Source organism: Phocoena phocoena, chromosome 1, assembly GCF_963924675.1.
Source record: "Phocoena phocoena chromosome 1, mPhoPho1.1, whole genome shotgun sequence".
Taxonomy (NCBI): domain Eukaryota; kingdom Metazoa; phylum Chordata; class Mammalia; order Artiodactyla; family Phocoenidae; genus Phocoena; species Phocoena phocoena.
The window spans coordinates 27,081,084-27,096,552 of NC_089219.1; the positions used below are offsets into that span (position 1 = coordinate 27,081,084).

The 15,469-nt window shown below is 46.6% G+C and overlaps 1 protein-coding gene across 1 annotated transcript in view; it reads right to left on the minus strand.

Annotated features, from left to right (window-relative positions):
- CSMD2 (CUB and Sushi multiple domains 2) overlaps positions 1-15,469 on the minus strand; it is a 661,886-nt gene that overhangs the window by 535,281 nt on the left and 111,136 nt on the right. The window contains exon 3 of the mRNA XM_065872671.1: positions 12,033-12,145. Within this exon, the coding sequence (XP_065728743.1) occupies positions 12,033-12,145 (113 nt within the window). The remainder of the gene's footprint in view (positions 1-12,032; positions 12,146-15,469) is intronic.

Genomic DNA, 15,469 nt, shown 5'->3' on the forward strand with positions numbered 1-15,469 from the left:
AAAGCAGAAATCTCACTGCAACACCTCCCTGCCTAAGACCCTTTGGTGATGGGCGGGCTCTGTGAATAAAGCCCAGATGCCTTCCAGGGTCTCCCAGGCCCCGCATGAGCTGACCCCCGATCCACATCCAGCTCAGCTCCAGCTGTTCCAGCTGCCCCCACTTCTCGTACTTTACATTTCCATCCCTTGGGATTTCTTGAAGGTGCTCAAATACATACATTCTTTCTTTCTTCTGGCCTTTGATTTCATTCATTCATTCGTTCACCAAGTATTTATCAAGCACCTAATATGGGTCAGAACCTGTTCTAGGAACTGAAGATTCTGCAGAGAACAACGGTAACAATGCAAAAGAGACAAAGGCCCTGATCCCAGGAAACTCACGTTCTGATAGCGGAGACAGACAATAAGCAAATAGACAAATAATTGTATTATATGTCGGGGTGGGGGTGACAGGGAGTGATGGGTGGGGTGGCTGTGTCATACAGTGTCATCAGGAAAGGTCTCTTTGATACGGAACGTTTAAGCAGAGAACTGAACAACATGACATGGAGAGCTATGCGGCCACCAGGACGGAGCAGTACAGGCAAAGGTAACAGAATGTACGGAGGCCCTGAGGCTGGAACGTGCCTGGCTTGCCCATTCCTCTGCCCACCTCCACTTCACAAGGCTAACTCCTGGTAATTTAATGCATTACCAAGGCCAGTCTGCATTACTCCTAAACTGTGGCTGGATAAAGGTCTTGAGGGAGGGGCAGGACATGAAGAGCTGGAAGGAAGGTTGAAAAGCAGGGAAGGAAAGCCATCACCCACAGGACAGGGTCTTGGGCAGCAACAAGGTCCTCAGCAAGGCCAGGCTGGGGATGGCCAGATCTGGGAGGTGCTCCAGGGTCAAGGGCTGGCCCCCCGCCTCTCCACGGCCCCTCCTTTCTGTGGGCTTGGAGAACTATATGTAACTTATGTGGGGAGGCAGCACCTAGTGGAAAGAGGTGGGCTTTGGAACCAAACCGATTTTCAAACTGTGCACGACCCTTAGGTGCTGTGTAACCTCAGGCAAGGTAACTAACCTCTCTGGGCCTCCACTTCCTTCTCTGTACAGCGGGGATTCTTGAGGCCTTGCTCACCAGGCGGGACGTCAGCGTCTGCAAAGCTCTCACTGCATTGCTGGACATGTCATGCAGTGAGCTGGTCCCTTTGTTTCCTTCATCTCCGAGGCCCTGGGCTCAGGGATCCAGGGTGTGTATGAGGATACAGAACTGGGAAACAGTGCCCATCATCCAACAGAGTGGAAAGGGGAAGGGTAGAGGTGATCTGTCCACCACCAAATCTCCAAATCAGAACCCACCAACGTCCTAAATGCTTTTCTCTCCTGCTGTTCCAATGAGACGGCAATGGGTTCAACCCTCAGTTATCCACACCAATGAAGGAAAGGGCTGGAAAGAATAATCCAAAACAGTGGCTAATCACACCCAAATTATCAATTAATAGGAAGAGGTGGGATGGGAATATTCAATCTGATACTTCGACTTGGAAGCTTTCTCTCCCCGCTGATGCTCGGCTCGTGGGTTGGGAGATAACTTCCCCCAAGGAAGAGATGGTAGAAGGACTTGTGTCCCCTGAACCTCCAGGGTGGGGGTCAGTGGACGAAGCTCTGATGGGGTCACCTGACCCAGGTCCACAGGAAGGAGACAGGTGAATGTGTCCAGCTACAGTCATGACCAGAGCAGTGGCTGAAGGCTGACTCTCCCATCTCCCACCCAAGTGGGAGAAATCACATTCAGGTCCCCACCCAGTGGTATTCCTGGTGCCTTGGGAGCTATTATAGGAGGGGCTGGCAGTGGGCTGGCAGGGGCCCTGAGGGACCCCTCTTTGGGTTCTATGGGCTCCCCTGCCTGGGGCACAGATACGAGAGACAGAATCAAAACTGGGGCATCTTGCTGCCTCCCCCGACAAGGTCGTTCATCAGTTGAAGACCTGTGCTAACAGGTGTTAAATAGAGTTCAATGCAGAAAATTGAAAAGTAACGAGACTTGGAGCCGAGAGAAAGAATTAAGAGGTGATCACACGTCCAGCGAGAGCCACCACCTGAATGATGAAAAGGAGGAGCCCTGACGGTCAGAGAGCCCTGGGTTGGAGAAGAGGTCAGAGCGATAAGCCCACCCCAAACAAGGGGAGGGGTGGTCACAAGCAATTAAGCAGTCACCACACTTCGTCAGTTCTAGGGAGCACATTTTTCCATATTTTAATATCTTGGAAATTGGGATGTATCTTAAAATCGACGGCATGTCATACTTTAATCGGCAGCATTTTTTTTTTTTCTTAGTGGTACATCCAATAAAGCTGCATCTTTTAACTGAGGGCATCTTGGAGTCAATGGAATATGGTCCCAGGTACCTTGAGCAAATGTCTTTCCATTACACTGGGTGAAATGATCCCTTAACCACTCACTTATTCAATCATTATTTACTGAGCATCTACCATGCGTCAGATCCTGGGCTAGGCGCAGCTGTGAACAGTGATCATAATAGCCCGTGCGTCTGCTTTCTGAGTGTTTATTCCACACTAGGCACCGTTAGGAACCCTTGACACGTGTTACCTCATTTGTTCCCGGTGATAATCCCACAGAATAGGGATTATTATTATTGTCCCTGTGACAGCGGAGGTCAGAGGAGGTTAAGTGACCTGCTCAAAGTCCCACACTGGCTACTAACTGGCCGAGCTGAGAGTCGATTTTTCCTCCAGACCCTGAGCTTTCATCTTGGTTCTCTCCGCTGTCTGGGAGCACATACCGGAGGAGAGAAGGCAAACAAGGAACAGGAAATACACGAGGCACGCATGTAATTGGAGGAGATGCCTGGGGAACTAAGAGGGAAAGTAAAGGGAGTATTGGGCACCAGGGGCAGCCTCTGGATTTGGTTTAAGCAGAGACTGGAAGGAAACAAAGAGGCAGAGAAGAGTGGCCAGGTGGGGGAGGAAGGTTCAGAAGAAGGGACTCAGCGTGTCTGAAGGATGGGTGGGGAGACAGAGTGTGGCGTATCTGAAGACCAGACAAAGGCCAGTGTGGCTGGAGGAGGAAGAGGGTGGAGGTGAGGCTGACGCCCAGTTTTGATGGCCAGGTAAGGAGTTTGTACTCCACCTGAGAAGTAATTAGAGGGTTTTTTTTTTTTATAAATTTTTTAATGTATTTATTTTTGGCTGCATTGGGTCTTCGTTGCTGCACACAGGCTTTCTCTAGTTGCAGCGAGCAGGGGCTGCTCTTCGCTGCAGTGAGTGGGCTTCTCATTGCGGTAGCTTCTCTTGTTGAAGAGCACGGGCTCTAGGCACGTGGGCTCAATAGTTGTGGCTCGCAGGCTCTAGAGCACAGGCTCAGTAGTTGTAGCGCACAGGCTTAGTTGCTCTGAGGCATGTGGGGATCTTCCCAGACCAGGGCTTGAACCCACGTCCCCTGCATTGGCAGGCGACTCTTAAACACTGCACCACCAGGGAAGCTCCAATTAGAGGGTTTTAAGTGAAAGCACCCCAAGATCCTTGCACCCTGCCTCTAATGACTCACAGTGGGTGACTGTGGTTAAAACCCAGCCTCTACTCCATGCACTAAGCCAAATGCTCACAGGGCTGTGTCCCCTCAGGGTGGCCACTTGTGCTAATTTGCACAAAAGCTCTATATGGACTAGCAAAGATCCAGGTCAGGAGAGGCAAGCACTGGCTAGTATTGCAGTGTCCCTACTGTGTACCAAGCCCTGGACTAAGGTACCTCCCTGACAGAAGAAACAAAAAATAGGTGGCATTCCTTGCTCTTGGAGACCCACAAGCCTTGACCAAAGATTTTGTCATAGGAAAGAATTTTTTTTTTTCATTCCTACAAAACACACCTATTATAAGAGCTTCCTTTGACTGAGTGCCTAGTATGTGTCAAATGTCATGCTAGGTGCTTTCTGTACCTTACCACTAATGCTCACTCCCCCCTTGAAAGGAAGAGATGTTTATCCCATGTCCCAGAGGAGGGAACTGAGAGGCTCGGTGCCTTGTCCAAGGTCACACAGTGGGGACATGGCAGGGCTCAAACTTGATCTCCAGACACCCAACCGGGCATGAGAGTAATTTTCTCCACGTGGTCGAAGAATGGGTGCTTCTTGAACAGAGACTCTGTACCAGGCACTTCCCAGCCATCAACTCTTCAGCCCTCATTACAAACCATCGAGGCGGGTGCCGCAGTTCCTCTTTTGTGCAAAATCAGCTCGGGGAGGTCGGGAGATGTGAAAGGTGTCATAGCTAGCCAGCGCTGAACCTACCTCTTCCTGGACCCCATTCCTCCGCTACTACGCACTCCTCTCCAACAATTTTAGGTCTTTAGGCTCCTTGAAGCTGGAAGCCACTTCTTATTCATTCATATTCCTCAAAGTCTACCTAGGGACCTGGAGTAGAGCAGGTGTGCAGTAAATATTGATTGAGTGAATGAATGAATGAATGAATGAACAGGGCCAGAGAAGTAAAGCAGAGGTACCCCTTACCCCCAGGTCATCCAGCCACCTGAAAATGCTCCTTTGCCTTCACCCTGTCTTCTGACACCCTGAGGTGAGGAGGGTCAGGGCACTAGAATTCGCTATGATATCACCTTCAAGCTATGTTAATATTCTTCCCCAAAGGGGGAAAACATCACTATGCATGATGAACTGTTTGTGGGATTATTGAGGACGTGATATGAAATTCACCCTGATCCCCCACTTATGGAGAAGTGCTCCCCAATTTGTCTCAAAGGTCACATCTCTGTGTATTAATTTGCTGCTCCACTGTACAGATTAAAAGGAATGTTCTCCAACTCCCAAGGCAGAGCCCTCGGAAATGCAGCAGGTTGATTCAGGAAGCACACACCATCCCTTCCCAGGCAGAGGAAATGGACATTCATCACCTCCCCCCTCCCCCAAAGGGGGCCTCGCCAGGCCTGCCATTCTGGCCTGAGTGGCCTGAATGGTGCAAACTGCATATTCAGTGTATATATGTATGTGGTCAAATAGCTTCCATTAGTCCAATTTTGAGATGTCTGCAGAATGTCCCTGAATTGGGGAACTCTTTCAAATTGAGGAAATTGTCTGAGAGGCCAGGAGAGGGAAATCAGCAGGTCTAATTACAGGAGGGAATAAAACCAGGAGGCGTCCATTTCTGGACCTCCATTTCCCTGCATGACATGATCACCTCTACCCTACTTACCCCTCCAAAGGCCAGGAAAGCTCTGTCCCAAGCCTGCCTCTCCTGATAGAATGACAACAGGGAGCTCCACCTCTGTCCATCTGTCCCTCGCAGATGTGTCTGTCTGACGCTGTTCCACCATGCTCTGGTCCAGAGGCAGAGGTGACATTACTGACCTGGCACTGGGAGCAAAAGCTCACCAAGATGTGGCACTGAATTGAGCTCTTCCTCCCCCGTTCTGTTCCCTTTGGGAGGGCAGGTGGGTAGGGGTAGAGGAGGAAATCATGATGGTGAGGATGGGACTTGGTTGAAACATCAGGCACTGCACCCAGTAGGCTCTCAATTATATCAGCTCAATGAATGAAAGAATCTCTACCACCCACTTAATGTGTGATCCCTGCCTCTCTGGGCTCAGCTATTCAGGTGGACTAGTGGTTCATGGGTGGGCTTCAGGGCATCTGAATTATATGAAAAACAACATGGAAAAGTGTTTGTGTGTGTGTGTGTGTGTGTGTGTGTGTCTGGAGATAGTCACAGCTTTCAAGTCCATGACCCCCAAAGTCTAAGGTCTGCTGGACGTGTCACTAACACCATTAGCCCTAAAGCCAACATCTCTGATACAAAGAGAAGAGGACATGAAAAGACTAAATTCCCGGCATTGGCCTCATCACCTCCAACCCAGCAGGGGACGGGGCCCACGACCTCATCCCCATGTGGTGGGCAGTCTCTCCAGCAGTGCTGGAGCTCACGAATATGGAGACACCTCTGCTCCTTCCCCACAGATGTTATGGTCTGTTTGTAAGCCCAGACATACCACGAACAACTGGGTTGAGAATTTTAAGCAGACTCAGGAGCCAGCGGGCTGGGGTGGGGATGGGATTGTGACCTATGGAGTAGACATATCTATTCTTCCATCTCCTGAAATAATCCCAGTCTGGTGAGGTTAGGAGGAGGGTGACTTCACTCATTAGCTGACATTTATCAAGCACTGACAGTCTGCCAGTCCCTCATGTGACTTGTGTGTTCTCTCCTTAACCTCCACAACTCTGAAGTATTATTCTTACCCTGATTTTACAGATGCAAAGGCCAGAGCTCAGAGAAACGAAGTAACTTGCCCAAGGTCACACAGCAAGTGAGTGGCAAAGATGGGATTTGATTCCAGATCCGATGGAACCCAGAACCCGAGGTCTTAATCATTGTACTGTCCAGCCTCTCCCCTTGTGGTGATGAGGGAGTTTGCAAAAATAAGCGTTCCTCATGCTTCTAAATTCCACGTGGGGATAATAGGTGATTTTGATTTTTAAGGAAGCCTCTTATATTTTTGAGAGTGAGAACGCAAGGTGATAGTTGGATTTAACTAAACAGAAATACCTGTTTTTAGATGTAGATGATTAAATAGATCTAACAGACTGAGTGAGACCCAGCAGTCAGAGATGGGCTCTCTTGCACGAAAGTGTCAGAGTGACTGCTCAGGATTGATGTGGTTAAAATGCAAAAGGTGCAGCCAGGATTAGGCATTAAAACCTGCAGAGACTCTTCTCTAGTTGAGGTTTCTGACCTGCTTACAACTCTTGTTTACCTGCTGATCAACCTGTCAGAGACAGAAACAACCCCATACAATCTCTGAGAGTCATGTGTGGAGAAGGCGTGAAGCCCAAGGGCTTGGGTGGGAGAAACAACGTCTAAACACAGCAAGACTAGAAACATCAGGGAGAGACACAGCGCGGGGGCTGGGGAAGTAACAGGCTTCCACACATTGAAAGACAGACAGAAGGACACAGCGAATGTTGGAGAATCAGAGACAGGGCCACTGAAACCAAGGCAAACATAGCTGAATTCCAGAGGGATTTAAAAGTGAAATGGAAAAATAAAATGCTAAAAGAATGAGAGGAATATCTAAATGACCAGCTGATCTTGGCATGGAAAAGGCCTTTCTAAGCATAACACCAAAGGTAGATTATCAAAGAAAAATTAATATTAAAAGATTTGTGACATAAAAATTAAAATTACTGCACATCAAAAGGAAACTCGTAATACTCATAGCCTTAATATGCAAAATCACTTACAAAAGGGATAAGAAAAAAATACTAACACCCCAAAAGAAAAGTAGGCAGAGACAGGGACAGGCAACTTACAAAATGATCTACTAAAGGCCAGAAAGTGGTGACAGGTCCTCAACCTTCCTGATCATCAGAGAGATGCAAATTATAACCACAAATGAGATTTCATCTCACCCATTTTAATCAATGAAACTGACTTAAGACTCCCCAACGCGCAGTGTAGGTAAAGGAGGGGAATGGGCCCTCTTAACACCCTGCTGGTAGAGGTGCGCCCCACTAGAATCTTCCTAAGGACACCGTGGAATTATGTAATAAAATGAAAAATCGACACACTCTTTGACCCAGCAATTGCACTTCCAAGAATTCTAAGATAATTAGATAAGGGTTAAAGTTGTATGTACAGGGATGTCCTTCACTTAAATGTCCCCATGACTGGTTAAATAATTGTGGTATAGGCAAACCACAGTGGCTCCCTCACTGATATTCCTTAGGAAGAACAAAGACAGGCTGCTTTTATTAACACAGAGAAACGTCAGCCTCGTCAACCAGACTACAGAATTACACACACAGTGTAACCCCAAGTGCCCATGGATCTGCGTCTCTCTGCAGGTGTGTGGGCGTTCAGAGAGCTGTCAAATGGACACTCACTGGAAGGGCAGAGGTGAGCCTAGATCCTCTGTAGTGTGTGGGCAGCCCGAGCTGGGCAGAGCAGGACAGGGGCGGATCTGGGCATCAGGAAAAGGAGGAGAAAGAATGAGTGGGGTCAGAGCTCCTGGGGATTCAGTGCTGGGAATGAGGATGCCAGATGTAGCCAATAAAAATACAGGACGCTCCATTAAATTTGAATTTCAGGCAAACAACAGGCAATTTTTTTTAGTAAAAGTGTGTCCCATGAAATATTTGGGCTATACTTACACAAAAGTGTTTTTCAAATTTTAAAAAATTGGAATAATTTAAAAATCAAATTAACTGGGCATCCTAGATTTTATCTGGCAACCCTAGCTGAGAAGCTGTGGACATACCTCTTATTGATTCCCTGAGATGACCCAAGTCATCCGGGAGGGGCGCTGAAGCCAAGGCAGGCCTCCTGTGTCCACCCTGCCTCTGACTTAGTTCCGATCTACCTGCCCATGAGAGGGAGTCACCAGTCTCTACCTTCCTCCAGGAGTTCTGCAGGGTGTGCGTTGCAGGAGAAGAGTACAGTCTTTAGAGCCAGAAAAGTCACGTCAAAACTCCCGGCCATCAAGTAGCCTTAAAGCTGAACACAAAACTCCTGAGTTCCAGCTCCAGCATCTGTCAGATGGAGATAGCAACGTTTGTCCACCAGGCTGTCTCGGGGATTAAATGAGATCATGTATGCAAAGCGCCTGGCATACAGTCAGTGCTTAATACAAGTTGATGCCCTTCTCTCCTGTCCACGGCTGCAGCCCACACTCTTGCCCCCGGGGATTACAAATCAAGCATCTCCTGTCATCTCGGGCTTTGACGATTGGCCTTTTTGATCTTTTCCGTGAAGCGGCAGCAGCTCTGAGCTGACACCCTTCATCTGACTTCACCTTTCTCCAAAATCCCAGGCAGCAGTCCAGTTCCTTATCTGCACTTTTCACTCTCCCAAGGAGGGTGGAGGAGGATGAGACTCCCTTTGATAGCAGACTTTCAGGGACGTCAGCCAAGGGGAGCTACCAAGAGCGGGACCCTGATGGCATTTAGAAACAGGTCCTGTGACACCCAGAAGGCTGGACGCGAGGAGGCTGTCCTGACGGGTCAGCCCGGGCTGATGCGGGGCTGGGGGGGAGGGGAGTTCTCTAGAGCCTGTCTGTCTGCTTGCTGTCCAGCCCTAGTGACTAAGGTGGGCTCTGCAATGGAAGGAGTGGTCTTTATGGTCTTTTTGACCACTGGATCACCCCTTCCCCCCAACAGAGGGCCCAGAGAGTTTGAAAAACTCTGCCCAAGGTCACCCAGCTACTCAGTTATAGGCCCAAGAGGCTAGTATTTATCAGTAAATCCCTAAATGTGGGATCATCCTGTGTATTGTTGAGAAGTCCAGCGAGAGAGAGGACCCAGGCCCGCTGTGGATGTCGTCTATCACGTGGTTCATCCACAGCAGTGGCTGCATCTGCTGATCCCCCACCTGCCCTCCTTGCCCCTCCGCTGTGCGTGTCCCAAAAGTCAGTGCGACTCACACTTTTCCAGAGGCGCAGATTGCCCCGTGGTCCAGTCCTGAGCCAGATCGTCAGGGTTTGGTGAGAGCCCCAGCCTTGGCTTCCCCGCACCTGCCTCTCCCGTGAGCCATTCTGCCAGGCAGCACAAAGAGCCACGAAGACCACGGAGCTGGCGGAAACCCTGCCCAGGTGACTACAGAGAGAGTCACTCAGCTATAGCGACCTGTTTGCACCATGCAGGGCTTGCCTTGGCCTTGCCTGGAGCCTTTCCCTTCTCAGTGCCGATGACTTAAGAGACCTGACACCATGAAGTGGCTGACGGAGGGCGGGCCCTGCCTTCTGTCCCGTTGGTCCTTCTCCTGTTGGGGCTGCCACCCCCGGGCCAGGCAGCAGGGAGGAGGGACCCACTGGCCTCCACTTTATCTTAATGATTCGTGACCTCATGTGAATCGCAGACCCTTCGTGAATCTGATGGAAGCCCGAGCTCAGCCCCGTCTAGAAGGATTTTCTGCAGTGACGAAGTGTTCTCTGTCTGTGCTGCCCAGTATGGTAGCCACAAGCCACAGGTGGCTACTGAACACCTGACAGAGGCTGGTGCAAGTGAGAAATGAGTTTTTATTAATGTAAATATAAATAGTGGCATGTGGTTAAAGGCTACTGTTATTGGATAGCACAGCTCTAGACCGGGGGTCATCAAACTTTTTCTGTAAAAGGCCAGATAGTAAATATTTTCTATTTTGCAGACCATGTACACGTGCATGTAAAGAGTCACAGACAATGTCAGCAAATGGGCTTGGCTGTGTTCTAATAAAACTTTATTTATAAAAACAAGCCAGGGACTGGATTTGGCCAGGTGGGCCATAGTTTACTGATCCCTGATCTAGACCCTTACACATTCAGAACGTGGCTTCTAATTACAAGGGGTTTGCAGACCTCTGATGCCCTACTGTAGACCTCCCCATGAATTCCAGGCTAGAACCTCTGATTTTACAAGGCTCTATGAATGTACCTTCAGCTCTGCTCTGCCTGATGGAGAAGCACTTGGCATTGTTTCCCAGAGCAGGCAACGTGCTCAGGCATCAACAGGACACTTTTTTCCTAAAACCTCCTAAGAGTCCAGGCCTCAGACAACTATCCACAAAGACTGCTAAATGAGGACACCATTAGGGCCCCGCTGGGTCCCGCTGTGTGCCAGCCCCTCCTGGGATCTCTGCAGCCACCAACTCTAGTGTCAACGACTCATTCCCCCCACCATCCCCAAACACAGCCAGTCCCCGCAAGGCCCACATATTGTGGAAGAAGCTTCTGAAGAGGCCTCTCTTACTTAATCAAGAGGTTGTAGCTCAGACTCAAAGAGACTTAGTTTGGGTTCAGACCCAAAGGTCCAGGCTGAGGACAGAACCAGGATGACCAAGATCACAGGCTTGCTTCTGGGAGGAACTGATTGTTTTTTCCAAAGAAATTGGGTTAGCCCAGGAGACTTCACTTTAAAGACAAATAGGTCTTTTCAGAAGCCCTCAGTTAAAGCAATCTGGAGTTATGTCAGAAGCCCCCAGTTAAAGGCATGTGAAACTTTCTCTGGAGCCTTCTTAGTACCTTTAGTTAAAAATAACTGCGACCTTCCCAGGAACTCGCAATCGCTTACGTTAAAGCACCGAACACCCCTTACCAACAGGCGTGAATTTTGCCGAGGGAGTTAGGATCTGCCCTCTTTCTGTGGTATACTCCTAGCCAAGACAAAGGTGGTATCTATTTGTTTATTGCTATAGCTCCATTCAAGAAAGCATGACTTATTCTTAAAGTTCTTAGAGGCAAGAGGAAGAAAGCTTTCAAATAACTGGCATCCTTTACTAGGGTGTTATGTCATTATTGTTATTAATTATCATTAACAGTCTTAAAATATGCCTACACAAAATAGCAGTGTGGGTCTTAGCCAAGAGCAGCATAATTACCTATTAATGAGATGTAAATTTCCCAGGAAAATGACAGTGATCTAGACATACCACCTTCTGAACTAACATAATAAAGTTAATAATAATAATAGTGTATAATCTGAAGATATTAGTGTTAATTTGAACGCTAACACCATATTTAAACAGGCTGAGAGAAGCGGCAATTATTTGTATAACTCAAACCAAGAAACCCTCATCTGTGCTATCAAGGAAAAATTGATTTTCTTCTCTGAATGATATAAAGCTGACTCTTTGCAGTCACTACAGTGAGCCCAAAATTTTTTCAGCTACTTATTTTATGTCTTTTACTTAGGGTTTATATCTGCCTCATTTCCAAAACCAAGCCAAGGTACCTTATAATACAGTGAAGCCCAAGAGAAAACAGAATTGAAAAAATAAAAACACAACAAAACCCAGTTAAGGGGAGAGAAGAAGATGTTACCAGGCCCTCAAGATAAACGACTGCAGCTCAGCTCTGATTTCAAGTCTCAGTTTCCTGGAAACAGCGGGGGCAATTTAAGTAACTGAGTTACTGGTTAGTAACCAGCCTTGTTAGGACAGGCACAAGCTCTGAATCTGAAGAAGCCCTTCCCAGCAGCTAAGAGCAGCGCAGCCCTGCCTGCGGCTATTACAACCTCACACACATGGCTCCCGAGGCCAGGCCGAGGCACCTACCTTCATAGCTGGCATGGAAGCCCTGTGCGCTGACTGCGTAGTCACTGATGAGGCGTAGAGAGAGGGTGGTGGCCGCGCTGACGACGGCGGCCGGCAGCTGAAAGCCTGTGAGCCTGAAAGACAAAGAGGTGAGATGGAGGGAGGATGACCCCCTTGGGAACTGAACATGCCGTAAGCATTTATTGAGCACCTGCTGGATGCACGGTGCTGATCTAGGCACAGGGAAGGATATGAAAGAAGTCGAACGCCAGGCATATGCAAGGTGTTGAAAGTTAAAGTAATTTCCAGCAAAGGTGATGGAGACCAATCACAGAAATATGGGGGGCTACTCCCCCGAAGCCACGGGCTACCCCCGACCTGGAGGCTCGCTCATTTATGGCTCTTCTCTTTCTCCTCCTCCCGTTTCTTCTCCTGATGTATCCAAGCAGGACCCTATGGGGCCTTCCCCAAACAGACTCACCCCACCCCATGTCCTCCACCTGCCTCTCGTCCGTAGAAAACTGTAGCCTCCTAGGCCTTCTCTGAGTTCCAAAGAGTAAATTTAATCAGAGAAGTGAGAAAGTGAAGAAAGAAAGGAAAACAGTCAAGCTAGACAAAATAATAACAGCTTAGCCATTATACAAAGCCAAGGACCTTTAGTTCCTCCTCAGGGGCTACAGATAATATTCTGAGCCATGTCCTTTGAGCTGTTTTGCAGATGCTGAAAATCCCATCAGGTGAAAGAAGTTAACTGGATGCTGCCCACAGCACGCAGATCCCCAGACCAGTTGGAACCAGAAGGTTGAGGATGTTGACTCCCGATTACCTCACCACCAAACAATCAGAAGAATGTCCACAAGCCTATCACTTACCCCACAACCCCCCTCCCTCACCCTGTCTTTACAAACCTTTCCCTGAAAGCCTTCAGGGAGTTTGGCATTCTAAGCAGTAGCCAACTGGATTCCTTGCTTGGCACCCTGCAATAAACCACAACCTGCTGTCCGTAGATTGCCTTTATTGTGTGTGGACAAGCGGACCCACGTTTCGTTCAGTAACACTGACTCTTCCCCTTCTGGCTAAGGTCCTTCGAGGCTCTGGGTAGACTTTGCCACAAATTTACAATGAATAATCGCCAACAGACAGTATTTATTCACACACAGAGGAAAATATATCCAACTCTAAGTAGCAGAATGTGGATGCTTCTTATCGTGGACTTTATTCTTTAAAAGGAATAGGTCTACTGCTTTTATAGAAATGATAAGTGCTTATTATTTTTAAAAGATGAAACCAAAAAATAAAAACCCAGTACAGTCTAGAAATAATTGTTCTTGACAGTTGACATACAAAGAGATGGAAGGATGAGTAGTTCAGATCATATTCAGTGAAATAATTTCATACAAATGGGATCATATTGTATGTGCTTTTAAAATTAAAATGCTTACTTTTTTCCTGCGAGTTAAGTAAAGGAAAAGAAACAGGGGTGAAACAAAAGGAATTGTTGAACCTGAAATAATATGTTTTTAGCACAAGAGAGTCATTTTTAAAAGATTCTTCCAATTTTAAAAGGATAAAATAATGAAGCTTTCACTAAACACTTGGGAACATATCTTAGGAGAGGAGTTGTCCTCTGCTGGGTGTCCACGCATGGTGGCCCCCACAGGTGACATGATTCCGCACAAAGGTGGTGGCGGGGTGGCCAGGCTCCCGTCCACCTTTGTCGTTTGTCCCCTATCTGAGGCTTATCTACCGTCCCCCACCCCCGGCAGGGCTCAGGGAGGAATTCTAAGTGTACCTTTACTTCCATTTTTAAATTAAAGAAAAACTGTAAAAAAGATAAAGGGAAAAGTGAAAACTGGGAAGATTATGTATAATATATATGACAGGAAGAGGGTTAGTATTCATAATCTATAAAGAACACTTACAAACCAATATGAAAAAGGTAAACAGGGAAGGAGGAAAAGAGCAAAGGATACATATGAACAGAAACAGAAAGACACTCCACCTAATAAATATCAAAAATATGAAAACTCAACCCACGACACTCATTTTTCATCTTTCAGGCTGGCAAATATCCAGAGCTGGCAAAGGTTAGAGAAAACAAAGCCTGTAGTTATCAAAATGATACTAAGGAAATGCCACAAATGACACACATACATTTGACAAACTAGATGAAATGGACCAGCTCCTCAAAAAACACCAGCTACCATAAATGTCCCAATATGAAATAAATCATTTGAAGAGCTGTATAGCTATTAAGGAAATTGAATTCATAATTTAAAAACTCCCCCAAAAGAAATACCCAGGCCCAGAAGTTTTCAATAGAGAATTCTACCAAATGTATAAAGAATTTACACCAATTCTTTACAATCTCTTCCAGAAAACAGAGAAAGAAGGAGCACTTCCAAACTCACTTTATGAGGTATTACCCTGATACCAAAACCGAAGGCAGTACAAATAAAGAAGACTAAAGACCAATATCCCACAGAATATAAATACAAAATGCCTTAACAAAATATTAGCATAGAGAATTCAGCAAAATAATAATTTTGCTGAATAATTATACACCATATACACCACAAAAATACATACACCACAAAAATAATTATACGCCATAACCAAGTGGGGTCTAATTCAAAGGATGTAAGGCTGGTTCAATATCTGAAAACCCATCAATGTAATTCACTATATTGACAGGCCAAAAGTAGAAAAATCACATGACCATATCAGCTGATGCAGAAAAAGCACCTGACAAAATTCAACACTCATCCCTGATTTAAACAAAAAAGTTTCACAGACTCACAGACTTAGAGGGTGGGCTTGTGGTTGCCAAGGGGGAAAGGTGAGGGGGAGGGATGAATTGGGAGGTTGGGATTGACATATACACACTACTATATGTAAAATAGGTAATTAACAAGGACCTGCTGTGTAGCACAGGGAACTCTACTCAACATTGTAATAACCTGTATGGGAAAAGAATCCGAAAAAGAATAAATACATGAATATGTATAAGTAATCCCCTTTCTGTACACCTGAAACTAACACAACATTGTGAATCAACCATACTCCAATGTAAAATAAAAATAAAACTTTCACAAAACTAAGAATAGAAGGAAACTTCCTGACTTGATAAAGAGAATCTACAAAAATCCGATAGCTAACCTCACACTTAATGGCGCAAGACTGAATGCTTTTCTCCTAAGACTGAGAACAAGGCAAGGATCTAACAATCCAATTGGAAAACAGGCAAAAAACATGAAAAGACATTTCACTAAGGGGATGTGTGGATGGCAAATAAGCACAAGAAAAATGTTCAACATCATTAGCCATTAGGGAAAGGAAAATTAAGACCATTATGAGATATTACTACACACCATTAGAACAGATAAAAATTAAAATAGTGACAACACCAAAGACTGACAACCATACAGAGCAACTGGGTCTTTCATACGTTGCTGGTA